The following is an 18,307-nucleotide window of genomic DNA, read 5'->3' as shown; positions in this document are numbered from 1 at the left end:
CAGGCCCCGACACACTCTGGGGTGCTTCTGCCCCCCACCCCACCCACCCTGGCGGCCTCCTCTGGGAAGCCCGCCCACACCAGTGCCCCACCCCAGGCATCTCCCACACTGGCCTCACCCACTTCCCAAGCGGCCACCCCGCCTCTGGCCCTGGCCTGGCGCTGGCTCACGGCAGGGCACGGTGAGCACAGAGGAGAGCGGAGGGAAGTGGGGTACCAGACTCTCCGTGTCTGGTTCTAGGATGCCCCAACAGGCCTCAGAGGCTGCTCCTCTGCTGATGAGCACTTGCTTCTGCCTGCTTCTGCCTGCTACCCGGCAGCTCCGCCAGGAGCCCAGCGCCCTGGGGTGTCCCCTGCATCCCTACAGCTGTGTTCCTGAGTGAAGGTGACTCATTGTATCCAGAACTCGGTTTTCATCCTCTGAAATCTCTTTATACAACAGCACACACACACCACACTCACACTCACACACCACACTCACACTCACACTCTCCCTCAGGACTCCAGATCCCAACACCCGAGTCCTGCCCACCGCCAGTGCCGGACCGTGTGCCCACTCGGTGTCTGCCCTAGGCCTCGGTCACCACCCTGCACGTTCCCTCTTTCCCTTTGGCGGTGCTCGGGCTTGAACACAGGGCCTGGTACACACAAAGCGCACGCTCTGCCGCTGAGCTGCATGCCAGCACCAGCCCTTTTCACACGTTACACTGCATGACTGCCACCCTCGGTCTCAGAGCGTGGAGTCGTTTAAGAGACCACCTCCTTCCTGGGCCGTGCACCGCTGCTGAGCAGGGTCTGCCCAGCAGGTGTCTAAGCGTGGGAGCAGCCTGTGAGGCCTGGCTCCCCGTGTGTGGACCTGAAGCCTGGGGTCTGGTGCTGGCCGGGCACCGGGAACCCGGCCCGACATTCCAGGCGATGCTGACCGCCGGACCTCGGGCTCCTGTGACTCCGACACCAGCAGGGCCCAGTTTGTCAGTCTGAGGCGGGGAGCACACCAACAGGACGAGAGCCGGGCGTCCAAGCGGGACACAGAGTGAGCCGGCGCCCACTTACGGTTTTGCCGCCTTTGCCAATCACCCGGCCAGCAGTGGAAGAGGGCACTCGGATGTGGGCTTCCAGCTTTACCTCTTCTTTAGGGTTAAAGAAGTTTTCTTCTTTCAGTTTCCCGAAGATCCGCCCCTGGGCCTGGAGAACACAATGAGACGGGACCAGGGTCTCGGGACGGAAGCACCAGTCCCCACCCCGCCACACACAGGGAAGCGCCTGGCTCGGCTCAGCTCACACACAACCCCATGGGTGTCGGGCTGCCCGTTTGCCCAGCGCCTCTGAGCTCCTCCGGCCACAGCAGTGCGGCCCGGCTGTCAGAATGGAGGCCTCCAGAGCCCAGGTGGGATGCGGAGCCCTGGGGCTGAACCCCAAGTGCCCTGAGACAGCTTCTCACACTCAGTCACAAGGCCAGTACCCTGAGGGGCTGCTCTTAACTTACAACATCCCCTCCTTTTGGGGCTGAGCTATTACACCGTGAGCACAGAGCACCTTCTGCCCATTTGTGAGAGGAAGTGGGTGTTCTGGCAGCACTGGGGACTGGACCCAGGCCGCCTCTCTGCTGTGCTCCCTCCAGGCCTCACTAAGTCACTCAGCTAGGCCACATCTGTGACCCCCCTGCTTCAGCCTCCAAGCGTGCCAAGGTTACAGGCCTGCACCGCTATGCGCAGCGAAGGCTGGTGTTTGAATGGTTCCTTATGCATTCACTTTATCCTTTAAATCTAATTTTCAAGTTTTTAATTAAAAGGGGTGTGTGTTTATACATTAATACGTGTTTCTGACGTTTAAAAAACTCATTTATAATTTTGTTAGAGGAGGAGAAAAGGCAAAAAGATGAAACAAAACCATGCTTCTAAAGCCCCGGCTTTTCCTGTGCATCCCATGTTAATGCCCACAGCTCACAGGTGAGGGATTGCAGCCTCAGGAGGGCAGGAGCCAGGGTGGCCCCAGTGGGGTGCTGGGGCCCCCGAAGACAGCCTGCCTGTGCCTCTGAGGTGGCCCCAGCACTGACCTTGAACTGGGCTTCAGGTGGCCCGGTGATGATGACCATCCGCTCGCTGACGTCTGGGCCTTCGGCCGGGGCAATCTGCGGGTCACAGGAAAGAGATGATGCTGGCATAGCCCCTCGTGCTTGTCTGAGTGGGCGCCCTGCACGCCCACCTCCAGGGCATTCGGGTGCCAGGCCTTTGTACCTGCTTTGTACCACCCCGGGCCATTCCATTTGGGTCTCAGCCACCCAGGCAGAGTGAGGCATTGTCACCCCTGCCCCGAGTGCAGGTGGGACCAGCCTCCTTTCCCCAAGCCAAGCCCCGGGAGGAACGGGAAGTCGGGAGCTGCAGGAACAGGAGTCTGGACTCTGCCAACCCCACAATGGGCAAGGGCCCTCAGGAAGGAAGGGTGGGTCCACAAGGTACCACCCTGAGGCTGGCCAGGTTCTCTCAGCGAGAAGGGAGCTGAGCAGGTCAGGGAGGTTTGGCTCCTCCGGGCACAGGAAGCCGAGTCCAGCAGCCCCGAGAAGGGGGAGGATCCCAGGGTTCTGCGACCCCTCCCTGCATCCCCTCTATCCCCCTGGGAAGTGTGCAGGGGCAGGATGGAGCTGGCGAGCTCAACACCTCCTCCTGACTCTGTCTGAGCTCTTGTAACGTGAACAAGACTCAGCAAGCACTTTTTTCCAGCAAGTATTTTTTGTTAGAGGTTGTTGTTGCCTTTTTAAAAACGCATTGTCTTATTCCAAAAAGATTTAATTAAAAAAAAATACAGCCGAGTGCAGCGGTGCACTTGGGAGGCTGAGACAGGAGGATGACGATATTGAGCCCAGGAGTCCGAGACCAGCCTGGCAATGCAGCAAGAAATACAACACTGGGCCGGGGATTTAGCTCAGTGGTTCCGCAGCCTGCCTTGCAAGCGCAAGGAACAGAATTCGATCCCCGGTACCAAAAAAAAAAAAAAAGAAATACAACATTGAAACAAAAGCAAAAACTGAAACCCAATTAGCAAATTGTAGGAAAATTAAACTTAATTAAAAGTAAAATGAGTTAGAAGCACGCCAGGCCTTTAGGAAGGTAAGGATGAACCACGTACACAAACTGCACTTCACAAGGTGCCTCGGTGGGGCCGCAGAGTCACTTCTAAAATTTTGTGTGTTTTTTTGGCACCAGGGATCAAACTCAGGGACTTGGGCTTGCCAGGCAGACGCTGCACTGTTGAGCTCCACTCCCGGCCCAGGTGTTCTTGTCTGTTTATGCAGTACTGAGACTGAGTCCAGGACCTCTGCACTGAGCTACTTCCCAGTCTATTTTGAGACAAACTGGGCTTGAACTTGGGATCCTCCTGCCTCAGCCTCCCAGAGTTCTGGGATGACAGATGTGCATTACTATGCCCAGCTTCACTTCTCAGCTTCTAAGAGCAAATATGAAAAGGAAACATGGTTATTTACAGGGTTCCAAAGGAAAAACCAACCAGTGGCGCAGGGAAGGCTCTGTTCCTGGGACTGAGCCCTGAGAAAGGAGCTCTGTTGGCAAAGAACTGGGATTCCCCACCCATGCGGTGGCGTCCCAGCCTCGGCCTCTCCGGAAGCCGGAAGCCGGAAGCCAGAAGCTGTCTCCTCACAGCTCTGCTGTCCTCCTGGCAGCAGCACTGGAAGGCAGGCTCGTGGGCGGGCTCAGCGCCCCGGCTCTCAGGGGAAAGGGACTGACCCAGGTCCTGCTCTGCAGGGCTCCCTGGCCCGGCGACCATGCACCGAGGCACAGGATGAATGAATGTGAGTACAGGTGACGCTCAGCTCCTCAGGGTCCGCCCTCCACCTTGGGCAGCCGTTCCCAGGCAGTGGCCTTGGACTGGGCTCAGCGGGCCCAGGGCTTATCTCGGGGCACTCGGCAGACTGGGCCATGGCCAGGACGGTCCTGGCTCCACCCCCCCCCCCCCCGCCAGGGGCAGGAGGGCTGATCTGAGAGTCAGGGTGACCCATTCCTGCTGTCGCTGTCCACTTCCCAGGGACTCACGCCACTCTGCCTGGATTCGGAAAGGAGCCCCTGCCCCTCTCCCAGGGCGTGAGCTCCTGCAGCAGAGGACGGCGTCCCAGGGACCGGAACAAGGGCCTCACTTAGGGCCACAGTGTCCGTGGGACCCAGGGACACAAGGGGACCCAAGCCCAAGGAGCAGGCGGGGGTGGTAAGGCTCAGGAACGGGCAGGCCCCGGTTCACATTGTCCACCGAGTTTCGTGAGGCATTCGGAAGCCTGCTGACCTCGGCTGGCAGGAAAGGTGGGCGACGGGAACCCAACCCCGCATCCCGTGAGAGCCCCAGATCCAGGCACAGCTGGCTGCACCCTGCTCCCTCGGGCCAGGGCAGAGCTCTCCGAGCCCCGCTGCCCCCAGCGCGCCCCTCGTTACGGCCCCCGAAGGCCAGCAAAGCAGAGACCCAGCATCCTGGACGTCCGACTGCCAAGATGACGGAGACCCAGCAAAAAACGAGGCTTCTCAGTAGTGTATTTCACAAATACTCAGGATTCCGTTTTCTTCCCTCCTTTCCAAGGCCGCACAGCGAGGCACGGCTGAGGAAGGAGGGCGTGGGCCCAGCGTAAAGCAGTCACCCACGCTGACTGACGTGCGCGAGTCTCCACCAGCCGTCAGCAGCACAGTGGCGCCACCTAGCGACCCCGCCGGCACACCGGAGTGACACGCTACGGTGACGCCGGGACACTGCGCTCTCACTGCATCTTCCGAAAGGCCTTGATGGGAGCGGCTCTGAGAGCAGCAGGCTCTGGAGTGCGGAGAACCTGGGCAAACCCTGACCCCACTCCCTTCGGCGCGGGGCCTTGCAGGAGGCACCAGGACCCCGAGCCCCGTTCACGGCCGCAGTCCGCGGCGTCAGGGCTGCGCGGGCCCCAGCAGGTGCTCGCTCTCTTGGTGGCCTTTATATCCAGAAGCAATGCGAACCCTCGGGGTCCCGACCTTGTCCTTCTGCCGTGTCCGGCTTCTCGGCTGAGCAGAGGGGAGCTGCTGAGGTGACCCCTCCGATCCCTGCAGCTGAAACCAGCTCGTCCTGCCGGTGCCTCAGACTGCAGTGAGCGCGCAGGGCCCTGGCGGAGCTGGCCGTGTCCTCACATTTGCCGTCCCACAGCGGGGACCGACAGGCGCCCACCTGTCAGCACCTCGGCCAGGGGCCCACCCGTAGCCCACCAGGTACAGAGCCCCCCCCCCTCCCCGGCAGCCCCAAACGTCTCCCACACTTCAGGCTCTCCTCTGGGCTGTAACTCGGGGGAGAGGGGGGAGATAAATGAGCCCTCAGAGGGAAACCATGTCTCAGGACAACATTGCTTCACTGCCTCACTGTGATCCTGATTCTGCACAACTCAGAACGTTTTGGGTTTTTTTCCCTTCTCCAGCACACTTGCTGGGGGAGAAATTCCAGCTCTTCTTGGGCAGAGTAGAAAGCATTCTTTCTCTCCAAGTCATGCATGAGACTTCTTGTTCGGAATTCCAGGTTGTCTCCTGGTAGCAAATTATTTTTCATAACAACGGAAACTCTGTTTCCCAAAGTGTTTCCTGAGGCTGGGCGGTGCTCAGCATGCTGCCGGGGTCCCGTTGGCCAAGCCGCGGCTCCCTGCTCGGAGGGTGCACACCGGCGCTGGAGCGGGCAGGACGCGGCCCGCACACCCAGCGGCTTCTCCCTGCCCACTGGCTTTGGTTTACCCACGATTTTATCATCGCTTTTCATGAGTTTTGCATTCAATGGGGATTTAGCTCAGTGGTTTCGCCGCCTGCCTCACAAGCGCAAGGCCCCGAGTTTGAGCCCCAGTACCAAGAGTTTTGCATTCAAATCATTTCCTCATAGTTCAGTGGCTGCTGAGGCGCAGACTAACGAAAGCACCTAAAGCCGGCACCCCTGGAGCCCCTCAACAGCCCCCAACTTGTCCTTGCTGGATCTTGAGAGGGGGGGCAAACAGTCCAAAGAGGTCCTGGCTGGGTCGCTGCTCCCACGTTTTCTAATTCAGTTGTCAGCTGAACAGAAAAGGAAGAAGTAGAGGAAGATGGGAGAAGATGGGAACGGTCCGGATGTGGTCGGAGCTGCCTGGGACTGGCGGAAGGAGGGAGGGACACGGACAGTGGCTGACAGGGCAGCCGTACCTTGATGGAAGCCCCGGCAAACCGAGCCAGCTGTTTGATGTGCGCCCCCTTCTTCCCGATGATGGCGCCCACGGCCTGGGTTGGGATGAAGAGATTCACGATCTCTTGCTCTGGGTACTGGAGAGGCAAGTGGGACAGACGACGTCATCACCACCGGGCCACCTCTCAGGCCCCAGCTGTACCCAGGACGTCCTAGGAGCCCGACGGGGAGGCCGTGCTATGCAAGGAGCCGTCAAGATGGCTCGGGCGTCCTTCTGCGGGCACAGCCCAAGTGAGCCTGCGCCCGGGCTGGAGCCCTGCCGTCCAAGCGGGCTCCTCTCAAGACCCGGATGAACATGTGGGAGGGGAACAGCTGCCTGTAACATACAAATCCCACAAGCATTTTCTTCTGTCTTTACCCACGAAATTTAACGCCATCAGGGGAAAGGGAAAGCTGCCCGGCCTGGGCAAAGCCAGGAATCCAGTCTGCATTAGGCAACTGGCCCTGCCCTGACTGGGGAGCGTGACGACCTCCCAGAGACAGCCAGCCACCCGTCCTGGGACCCTGTGGGTGAGGCTGCCAGCGGTCCTGGCTCCAGAGGTCTGTGGCAGAAGTGAGGGGCACTTACCGAGTGATGATGCGGGAACGGGCTGAACTGGTGGTGGGGGTACAGGCTGGAGAAGTATCCGGAGTGTGTCTGCAGCAGAACAAAGCAGCTGGCCCGTGAGTCTCCTCACACTCATCCCTCTGTGTCTGATTTCTCCTCCCTTTCTCCCACTTGGATTGCTGAAAACTTGGCAAGACGTCACTTGATCACAGTAACCTGGGCTGAGCATTCACCATTTCTAAGCCAGGTCATGCTTTAGGCTTCCTAGGAACTTGGTACCAGAGTGATCATACACTTACACACATCCGTGCGTACCCAACACAGCTCTGCCCTGCCTTGGGGTAGAAAGGCTTCTATTTCCTGGGAATTCTGAGTCACAGACTACAGGGAACAGAGAGTCCTGGGATAACATCGAAGAGCTATTCAGCGCCAGCAGTGGGAGGACAGAGCACTTAGCTCCCTGAGACTCGCAAGAGGGGTGGACAGATGGGAGAAATTGAAAGAGACCGAGAAAGAGGGGAAGAGAATGAATGAACACATTGTATGTGAACATGGAAAGAGGGAAGCAGCATACAGGAGGGTAGATATGGACCAAAGAAAATAAGAGCTACCGCGGAAAATCAAAGTTCATAGAGAGTAGCTGGTCTTTAATTGAACACCTACTGTGTACCAGGTACTAAGACATACTATATATATATATATATATATTCATAAGTTCTTTTAATCCTCCCAATTGTACCGCCAGACAGGAATGTCTGATTATATATGTTCCCATGGGCAGGACACTGGCCAGGGCCTGCAAAGTCTAGTTAACTGCTTTACCCAAGGCCGTGTGACACTGACGTTACTGTCAGAGGAAAGGAGCCATCAGCTCTGGGCACTATGGCACCCCGGCTGCATAACGGCACCCCAGGAAGCTGGTTCCAACAGAGTCAGACATAGACGACGCTGGGATTCTGGGACTCAGCTCCAGGTCATAAAGTTTATCTAATTTCCTTAGGGACAAGGTAGAATGGTTCCTCTTTTGGAAGGTGCAGAGAGAAGGCAGAGACAAGAACCTGGGGCCATGAGGGCTCTAGGGCCTGCCCCGCTGTGATTTGGGAAAAGGCTGCAGGGTTCCCTCATGACCACAAGAGGGTGCCACAGACCGGCGGTTTCAGGGCAACCTCGAGTTTGCCAGGCAGGTGAAGAGGTTTGTCTGTGGGGCTTGCCTTTCTTTTCTCTTTTTTTTTTTGGTACCAGGGATCGAACTCGGGACCTTGCTCTTGCAAGACAGGTGGAGCCACTGAGCTAAATCCCTGGCCCGGGTCTTGCCTTTCTTGCGGACCCCCTGGGAAGCTCATGGGCTCCAGACTCTTCACTGAAAGGTCCCCATCCAAGTCCTGCAGCCTTTCTGCTCAAAGCTCTGTCCTGGGGAAAGGGCGCTTCTGCCCTCCCCTTGCCCGAAGCACAGTGCCTATGCTCTCACAGCAGAAAGATACCTTCAACTGTGCCTTGCCTGCCCTTCTAAAGCCTGTGCGGGACCGAGGACAGAGAAGCCACAGCATGGCTCCTACCCTGGGCCCGAATCCTAACATGGACATGATCACATTTAGACCACCACTGGGGGTAAGGAGAGCTTAACGAAAAAGGATGAGAGGGCAAACACCTTTTTTTGTTGTAAAGAAGGAATCCTGATGCCAGCAATCAGCTGGCTTCTAGCAGAGGCCTCGTCATTAGCCTTTTGGACACATGTTGGTTTTGGAGTTAGAAGATCTGGGTCTGAACTGCCAGCTCTGCAAGTTGGATGATTCAGTAAACCCTTCCATCTTACCCACATATGGATTATAATGACATCTACATCTTACATTCACTCAAATGTTCATTCATTCAACAGCTACTTGAGTCCCTAGTGTGTGGGAGGCACTGCCCCAGGTGCTGAGGACACAGTTATTAGGACAGAGACTGCCACCAGAGGATTTACGGCTCACAGGAAGCAGAAACAAAAGATAACTTCAGAGAAGCACAGCGGCAGCTGAGAGGCTGAGGCCTGAGGAACTGGAGATGGAGTTGGAGCCTACGCGAAGGGAGACCCAGAGCCAGGACAGGGGCTGGCGGACATGCTTCCTGAGGACCGGAAATACTAACCTGCCAAAGTCCTGAAGGAGGCAGGCTGCAGTCACCTGACCTGGGGCCCAGGGAATGCCAACCCAACAGTGGCAGTTGGACTCACTGTCCCAGCACTGTATGTGGGAGAAGCTGCTTTATCACCGAGGTGTGAAGAGCTTTAGGGCAGCGGGTGGGAGAAAGCAGTGTGTGACCCACCCCACCAACCCTATCACCACCCACAGCTCATTTCCAGCTCTCCACCTGAGGCTCTCTGCTTCTGCTCCCCCTCCGGCTTTGACTGTGCTGGGGAACAGGCGGAGGAAGATGCATCAAACACATTTGTGACAATTCAGAGCAGTTACCACCAGCTAGGCCTGTTTCCCCGGGAGAAGTGCAGCACCTGAGCTAAGTGTGAGAGCAGCTGATCCATGGTTCAGGTGCTGCTTGGAAGCAGGCGGAAATGGGGGTGGGGAGAGAGAAGGGAAGCGGGTGGGGAGAGAGCAAGGACCAGGCTTAGGAATTCTACGCTGGCAGATGAATCCCTCAGGAACTCAGGCCTGGGGAAGGGAGAAGACCTGGCCAGAGAGTGGCTGTGGGGACATCAATTCGGAGGCGCACTGTGCTACTCAAGACTGTCCAAGTGTCTCTGTCCATGGTAGCCGCGTAGCCTCCTCAGTAAGCTCTCTGAGGACAACCAAAGGGAGCCGGCAGGAGCTGGAAACTGGTAAGCTCACCAAGACAAAGCAACATCTGAAGACAGGTAGGTCTCTGTGCCTGAGCCTGCTGCCCAGGAGCTTAACTGCACCGCCTGACACTGCAAACACTGGGGCACTCAAACTCAAGGATGAGGGAGGCCTTGGAGCAGGCTGTGACAGAGACCTGAGGCTGCTGGGTTTGCTTAAGTAATGAATGGGCGAGTCAAGCTCACTGGACATGTATGTGAAGAACCAGCTGCATCAAAGATGGGAGGGAGGTGCAGCAAAGCAAACAAACCACCTCCATGAATTAATTCAGGAGGGAGAGCTTTTCAGAAAGTTCTGCTTTCATTTCCTAGAGAGATTCAAGAGGACAGTGCTGCAGTGAAACATGAACAGGCTGGTACCAGAAAAGACCACCAGGGAGCCATAGTGCCGACTCAGTAAGTAAAAACTCCAGAGGGCAGAAACCCCGCAGAGGACGCTGCTGAAAGCCTACGGGCGCATCAGAAACTGAACCCCTGGGAAGCGGAGTCGGACAGACACAGGGCTGATTCACTATCCAAAGTGGGAACTCCAGAGCGGATGGGGTAGAAGCAATACTAAAATTAGTTACAGTACAGAAGGAAAGGACTTTCCTGAGTCAAAGACCTTAAATCTTCAAATCATAGCACGCATGTTCAGATTTTTGAATTCCAAAAAATGAATGCAAAATACTGTAAGAAGGCCAAACACTTACAGACAGAGAAAAAAGTTATCTACAAAAGAAAGAGAATCAGGCTGGTAGCACGGCCATCTGGAAAGCAGTGCTAGAAGTAGTTTTCAGAGTCCCAAAGGATGACCCAAGCATTTACAGAGACTCACAAATTTTCATTTATGTTGAGAAAAATAAAGGTATGTTCAGACATACAAAGGTTCAGAAATAACACCAGGGAAGCACCATTTCCTGAAGAAGTTGTCTGAGGAAATATTCCAGCCAAACAAAATCCAAATACATAACTCAAACAGGAAAATAAGGGAGACAAGCAATAGCCCATAATGAGCAAAGAAACCAGTAAAAGTTCAGTCAACTCTCACTACGGATTATGAGATGATGTATTTATTAAGAAAGAAAGTTTACTAATTTGGACTAAAATCCTAGATTATTTCTAGAACATTTAAAAATCTGTTAGAAATAGAGACATCAACAAAATCATAATCAGAGAACTGTAAACTGTGCTCACAATTTAGTAAGTCACAGAGGTAATATTACAGCTGGGTGTGGTGGTGCATGCCTGTAATCCCAGCACTCAGGAGGCTGAGGCAGGAGGATTGCCATGACTTTGGGCCAGCCTGGGCTACACAGGGAGTTCAAGGCCAGCCTGAATTACATAGCGAGACCCTGTCTCAAAAACCAAATCAATTTTATAGAGCTTATGACTCCCCTGTTAAAGCTTAAAATAAGTATTTTTGTTTTGGGTTTTGATTCTTTTACTTATCATGATTATTAAAATAATTAGGTAGTGAGCTGCCAGAAGTCATTAAAATTAACAAAAGACGGTAGTAGTTAGCTACGATTTACACAGTCGTTACTATACACAGACCTGTTTAATGAATAGCTCTCCACAGCCCCATGATGCAGGCATCATTATCTCCATCTTCCAGACAGGGATACTGAACCCCAGGGAGCTTACATTACTTGACCAAGGTTAAAAGCAGCATGTGATGGTACAGAGATTCAAACGCAGGCAGTCTGCCTCCAGAACCTGAGCTATTTTGGTACAGATTAATGGGCAAGAAATACTAAACGTCAATTTATTAGAGAAAAAAAATTTACTAGAGAGGAGAGAAATGGCCAATAAACCCAAAACTTTTATCTTATGATTTAAAAAAGGAATATTTAAAAATAACAGACACAAAGAGTAACTCATTGGTAGTGAGGGTATGAGGTCTAAAACCCTGCCTCTGTCATATATATTTTTTTTTGGTACCGGGGATCGAACTCGGGTCCTTGTGCTTGCGCAGCAGGCAGCGAAACCACTGAGCTAAATCCCTGGCCCCATACACTCTTGGTAGAATAAAAAAAGTATATCCTTGGGACTGAATCCAGGGAGCACTAAGCTACATCCCTAACCTTTCTTATTTTTTATTTTGAGGTGAGGTCTCTCTAAATTGCCCAGGCTGTCCTTGAACTGCCCAGGTAATCCTCCTGCCTCAACCTCCCCCATCAATACATCTTATGTATTGAAACTAAATAGCATGTATCAATTTATAAAGTTCACACATTCTTTGACTCAGTAATTCTATTTCCAGGAACATATTCTGAGGATGTAACTGGATAAGAGTGTGAAGATGTACATATACAAGGATTTCTAATGTAAGGTGAAAATCTGGGCTATGCATATTACATGTAAATATATTTTCTGTATTCATGTATCCACAGACAGAAACACTGATTTTCTGTAAGAAAAAACTTTGTACTCTCTACATTGTTGTATTTGTTCCATAAACACTATGCATGTATTATAAACAAAACTAGTAAAAATGCTTTCACATATATACACGTGTGTGAATGTGTGTGTGTGTGTGTATTCTCAGAGTTCAGAGCCCACCCTCTCTGTGTGAGGCAGCCCCAGGTGGAGTACGTGACCTTGGGGTGCTGACAGCAAAGCAGCAGTTTTGTCCTGTACACAACCGAGGGTACCCTACTCCCTTCCGATCTGAATGCCCACGTGACAAGAAGACAAAGCCCAGGCCACAGGCAAGCACACAGCTGGCACTGGGCTCTCGGGTGTGACCCATCCCGGGCTCCACACATGTGCAGCTGTTGCCCAGCAAATGTCTGCAGAAGCCACAGGGTGGGCTGTGCGCACTTAGATCAGACTCTAACGTGGTGCCACCAAAGGTCGGAACGCCACGGCTTTTGGTTGGAAAAGGAAATCTTTGGGGGGGGGGGGCGGTACTGGAGATTGAACTTGGGACCTTGCACTTGCGAGGCAGATGGCAGAACCACTGAGCTAAATCCCCAGCCCTTAAGGGTTCCTGAATTAGGTGGTTTAGCTTTCCTATGGGTTTTTTTGGTACCGGGTATCAAACTCAGGTCCTTGTACTTGTGGGGCAGGAGGGCAGCACCACTGAGCTAATCCCCAGCCCTGAAAAAGGAAATCTTATTAAAACTTGTTTTATAAAGCATAGGAGTTTTGTATTTTAGTAAAATGGTTAGTCCACTATTTTTGTGAAAAGACTGAATATAAAAAAGCTTTCTGACTGGTAAAACCTATTTCTAAGCTTATAAAACACTCTGTTACCATATGAAAGCTTCTTTTATTCAAACTCAGGAACTAGCAAACTTTTTCTGTAAAAAGCCAAATAATAAATATTTTAGGCTACGCAGGTTGTGTGGTCTCTATGGCACTGACTTAACTCTGCCACCGTAGTGAGAAAGCAGTAACATATGATATGTAAATAAACAGCTATCACTGTGTCCCAGTAAAACCCATTTACCAAAATAACTGGTGGGGCAGATTGGCCGTCCAGCTGCAGCCAAGCCATACTTAGACGGTCAGTTGCAGAAGTGACCTCCTTTTCTGTATCTGGTGCTGGAGATCCAACCTGGGACCCCAAGCTGCACTGCACGCCCAGAGTATGTAGATACGACACGCACCATGCTCAAGTGAACATGCTTAGAGGATGTGCCCATTAGGAAGACGTCCTAAGTTAACCACACCACCGACCCACCAGGACGGCCTCCAAGGGCCAGCTTTGGCCCTGACTTGACATAGCAGAGAGACGGTGCTGCCTGGGTGCCCAGAGCTTGAGCAAACCCCTGATGCAAAGCTACTTACAGCGAAGGGGTGGTAGGGGGCGGCGGGCGGAGCCCCTCGGGGCCCTGCTGGTGGAGGCAGCATGGACAGTCCTGTTGAAAAGATGCCAAGTGCGCTGAGGTTCAACCCCGGTATCAGACTGGCTTGTTGCTGGGAACAGAGATGGAGAAAACAGATGAGGGGAGGGAGCCAGAGGCCCAGCTGGCCTGGGTCAAGGGCCTCTCTCGTCTGCAGCACCAGCACCTCCCAGTCAGCTGTGGCCTGGCCCAGGGATCTTTCCCCCTTGCACCGGAGGTGGACACCAGCCCAGCCTGACCATGGCGTCCCTTCAAAGCTTCTCTGCAGCCTGGGGACATCTACACATCGTCACATGGGAAACAAGGGCTTCCTTGACACCCAGGCCACTTCGCCAGTCTCTCTCCTGCCAACTCCGCATTCCCACCCTGCTCAGTCAGCTCCCGAGACACCCCATTCCCTCTCAGCACTGGGTCTCCCCTAAGAGCTTCTCTCCCACTCACCCAGCTAAGTCCTCGTCTCCCTGGGTTTCCCCTGAGCTTAGGGTCCCCTCTTCTTCCCTGAAGGTCTCAGCCCAAAGGCACTGTCTGTGCTCCCTGGAAATTTTAGCCCGTGTTTCCTTAAAATAGCACTCATCCCATGGTGCTCACTTAATCACGCCTTCCCCTTTTAGACCATAATTTCCTCGAGGATGGAGGCTGTTTTATACTTAGCTTTGTGATCTCGGTGCCTGGTACACAGTAAGTACTCAATAAATATTTGTTAAAGGACACAGTGAAAACAAATTGGACTAATGGTTTTTCTAATTATAGCCAGGGAGAGAGCAAACCCTTTATTAGGAGAGCACAGAGGTAAATTCCGCTCCCCAGGTGAGGGATGGCTCACAGCTTCTGTGTCTTCATCACACGGTTGCCAGCTTCATGATCATTTTGCCTGCATATTTCACACTTAAACCTGGGGATGCCCGCGGGGTAGCGTTGAGTCCCAACTACACAGCCCTTCAGAGGTGCAAGGAATGAATAGTCACCCATCTAGCCCTTGTCTTTGTCTCCCTCAACAGGAAGCAGTTTTCTGACCTTTTCCACTTTCTTCTCTGTGGCTCCAGTCTCCCACAACTTTCCTTCTTTTAGAATATCTATACTGGAACAACAGCTCTGGGGTCCCTCACCTCTGCTTCACTTGCTAAGACCTGGGAATTCTGTGACTCATCTGTTAGGGCATGGCTTTGGTACAAACTCCAAGGACTCTAAGTGATACCTCAGGTAATGACATTTGGAGTACCCAGACCCTTCTGAGCATTTCCAGATGTTCGGGGAAAGAGTTGTTTATTATGAGCCCAAAAGAACAAAAAAGAGCCAACATGGTGGTGCACACCTGTGAGCCCAGCGCTCTGGAAACTGAGGCAGGAGGATCGTGGGTTTGAGGCCAGCCTAAGCTTCCTGGAGAGTTCAAGGCCAGCTTGGACTGCTACATAGTGAGACCTTAAAAGAAGCACGTCCAAACATGGGGAGAAGGTCACACTGCCATCTCCTCCTCCACCTCTCCTCACCCTTCGCATATGATGTGATGCTCGCTGCTCAGGTAGGGACTATGGTAACGCAGGGCACAGAGCACTGACTGGGTAAAGGACACTGGGAAGGACTGTGGTGAGGCAGCCGGGGTTTTCCCACAGCGCTCTTTACCAACATTGCCAGGTTTGGAAGTGTGTTAGTCATCCACGGAGATGGGAGCGGGGTAAGGGTCCAGATGAAAGGGCAGGCTGTGAGTTGGTAACCGTGGAAGGGCTCATCAGAGCATCCTTTCCACTTCCGTGTACGTCAGAAATTATATAAAATGTGTGGAGCCTGGCTTTGCTGATGAACAATTATTTTTAAGATTATTTTGAATGCAAGACTGGTGATCCCTGCCAGGGATTTAGCTCAGTGGTTCCGCCGCCTGCCTTGCAAGTGGCAAGGTCCTGAGTTTGATCGCCGGTACCAAAAGAAAAAAAGACTGGTGATCCCTGTAGCTGACCCCCTTGCCCAGTTTACTAGCAGGCCATAGGGGGCACAGGCTTCTTGCTCTCCCATAATTCAGTGTATTATATTAAGAGCCTGATGCAGGGTACGTGACTCATATGGGCATGCTGAATGGTGCACAACTGAGTACAGCCCCTTTGCCAACAGGGCTATAGCAGAGACCTAAGTCCTGGTCTGTGAAGCTGACTGAGGTATCACTGAGGCCAAGGACAGTGTGGCTCCATCTGAATTCCTTTCCCTGAATTAGCACCCCCACCCCCCGCCCCACATGACGGGCTACTGGTTAATTACAACTCAGTCCTGGTCTCCCTTTGTTCCTTCTGCAGATGCTTTGCCCCCCTTTAAGAGCCTTGCCTGTGTTAACTGCTATCTCCAGATGTCTCACATATGCCCTGCCCTATTTCTTCCCAGCTTGTAATCAATAAATACTGGAGGTCTTGGGTGCCTGGTGTTTTTGCTACCAGCTTGGACCATCCCTGTTCCCACTTTCCTTTCTGTTTAAGTCTTGTTTCCGTATCTTCCTTTCGCCTTATGTTGTAGCCACTAGGCAGGAGATTGGGCTTAAGGCCAGGGTACCCACTTTCTATCCCCATTATAAAGTGGGGAACTAGGTAGCGATAACAGGAAAGACAAACCCAAACCAGTTTACTAGGAGCGCTCAGGCAGGTGACAACATTAGATGCAGATCAGCAAGTAAGAGATGTGAATCAAAAGTCAATTTTAAAGCATATACATATCTTTTAAATTTAAAAAGTAGCAGGACAATATTACAGAAGGTTCTGAAGTTAGGGAGGAAAAAAATCCTACTTTCTTCATACCAGCTATTTTAATTTTTCTATGTAGTCTCATCATTATGATCCATATTAATTTACACAATTTATAACCCCAGTCTGATAACTTTTTCTTTTTTTTTCGTACCAGGGATTGAACTTGGGACCTTGCGCTTGCGAGGCAGGTGGCAGAACCACTGAGCTAAATCCCCGGCCCTGATATCTTTTTCTTTATAATAAACACTGTATCATAAGCGGTTTCTCATTTTATAGTCTTCAGAGTTATTGTTTTAATGGCTTCATACTATTTTGCCCACTTTTGTGTTTTTCATAATTTCTTAGCTGTTTCCTGATTGTTCTAATGCGTTTACTCTAAGAACTCAGGGAAACTCAATATACCGAATCTAAGGCACCTCCTCATTAGCTCAGAGACAATTCTTCTTAGAGAGGTTTGGGTCCTTCATGGAAACACACAGAAAACCAGTGGCGAAGAAGCATCAGGCACTCACATTAACAGCCAGCATGTCGTTTTCAAAGGCCTCACGTAGCTTCTTCATAATCTCTACCTCAGCACTGGCACAGGCTTCCACTGGGCCCTTCACAGTGATGGTTCGCTCAGGGTTGTATATGCTCAAGTCCTGCAAACTGGCCAGTGGGAAAAAGAAAGAAATTCCTTTTCTGACACAAAAAATTAAGTTTCAGAAAAATTACAATCAAGTTTTGGCAAAGGAGAAGACTGGATTCCCTCACAAAGCATTCAAACCTGACTGATGACTTAGATGGTATCAGTGGGAAATGTGTTATTGGTAACAATGTAGTTGTTTTGATGATGATGGAGATAACTGCATCACTTATGATTATATTCTCATTCCAGGGAACAGCAGATAAATGAGCGGGGCATACCAAAATGTTTGCGCTACTCATTACTGGACACAATCTGAACGGAGAGCTTACGATGAGATTGTTATCTTGGTCCCCGTCTCATGTTCAATTTTCTTCAAATTTCTGCCTTCTTTGCCAATCAGTCTTCCAACCAAGCCATTGTGGGCCAAGATTTTCAGAGGAATCTCCTCAGCTCTAAGAGACAAGCAATTATTTAACACTTAGAAGAGACACGATGGTTGCCTCTAAACAGCCACTGCCCAGCTTTTTTCTTACAAATGGAAGCCATTTTGTTCAGGTACCAAGTGGAGAGGCCAGGCCCCTCACCAAGCCCAGGCTCATGAATTTTGATTAACATAAACTAAAACCATGATAATTCTACTTCCTTAATAGTAATTCGTTGGAAGTGGGTCCATGAGGTAAATCTGGCCAAAGAGCTATGAATTAGAAATAGAACTATCATATAATCTAGCAATACCACTTCAGGATATCCGAAAGAACTGGAAACAAGTTCCTAAAAGAACCATTTACAAACCCATGCTCACAGCAGCACTATTCACAAAAGCCCAGAGAAACAGCCCAAAACATCCACCAGCAAATAAATAAATAAATGTGGTACACACACACACACACACACACACACACACACACACACACGATTATTACTCTTCCTTATTCAAAGAAAAGAAAAACTGGTGACAAGCTACAATATGGATGAAGCTTGAAGACAGCATGTCTATGAAATAAACCAGTCACAAAAAGACAAATACTGTATGATTCCACTTATATAAGGTATCTCAAGTAGTCAAATTCATACAGACAAGGAGCAGAATGCTCGTTCACCAGTGGTGATGGAAGGGAGAGTTGTTTAATGAGTACAGAATTTCAGATCTGCAAGATGAAAAATTCTGGACATTTATTTCACAACAATGTGAATCAATTCACTTAAACACTATTGAACTGAATACCAAAATAGTTAAAATGATAAATTTTATGTAACGTATATTTTACATTTCTTACAAACATTTTTTAAATGGTGCAAGGAAAGATGACATCTTTTTCAAGTCTGGAGGATTTTCCTGTGGAGACACAAGGTCTGAATCACTACAACCATCCTACCAGCACCAAGACGGTCTGAGACATGGTGAGCTAGGCAGCAAAATGTTCCGGTCTTTAAGCCCATGATTCAGCTGACCCTGGAGTCATGCTAGCTTTAGGACTTTGTTATGTGATTGTAATTTCTTACTACTCACATCACTTGTGCTTTCTAAGGCAGC

General features: G+C 51.4%; 1 protein-coding gene across 9 annotated transcripts in view; it reads right to left on the bottom strand.

Annotated features, from left to right (window-relative positions):
• Igf2bp2 (insulin like growth factor 2 mRNA binding protein 2) overlaps positions 1-18,307 on the bottom strand; it is a 147,594-nt gene that overhangs the window by 2,887 nt on the left and 126,400 nt on the right. For 8 of the 9 annotated variants that reach the window (XM_087186733.1, XM_087186737.1, XM_087186734.1 and 5 more), the window contains 7 exons: positions 17,103-17,225; positions 16,658-16,793; positions 13,367-13,495; positions 6,781-6,849; positions 6,173-6,289; positions 2,056-2,130; positions 1,053-1,184 (listed from right to left, as the gene is read on the bottom strand). In XM_087186733.1, the coding sequence (XP_087042859.1) occupies positions 1,053-1,184; positions 2,056-2,130; positions 6,173-6,289; positions 6,781-6,849; positions 13,367-13,495; positions 16,658-16,793; positions 17,103-17,225 (781 nt within the window). Of the gene's footprint in view, positions 1-1,052; positions 1,185-2,055; positions 2,131-5,862; positions 6,047-6,172; positions 6,290-6,780; positions 6,850-13,366; positions 13,496-16,657; positions 16,794-17,102; positions 17,226-18,307 lie in introns of those variants that run through there. The other variant, XM_087186741.1, reaches the window with a different exon arrangement.

The sequence above is a fragment of the Heterocephalus glaber genome, unplaced genomic scaffold, assembly GCF_053883595.1.
Source record: "Heterocephalus glaber isolate CG9 unplaced genomic scaffold, H.glaber_assembly_v1.0 deba00001504, whole genome shotgun sequence".
Classification (NCBI taxonomy): domain Eukaryota; kingdom Metazoa; phylum Chordata; class Mammalia; order Rodentia; family Bathyergidae; genus Heterocephalus; species Heterocephalus glaber.
This window is presented reverse-complemented; position numbering and strand designations above follow the sequence as displayed.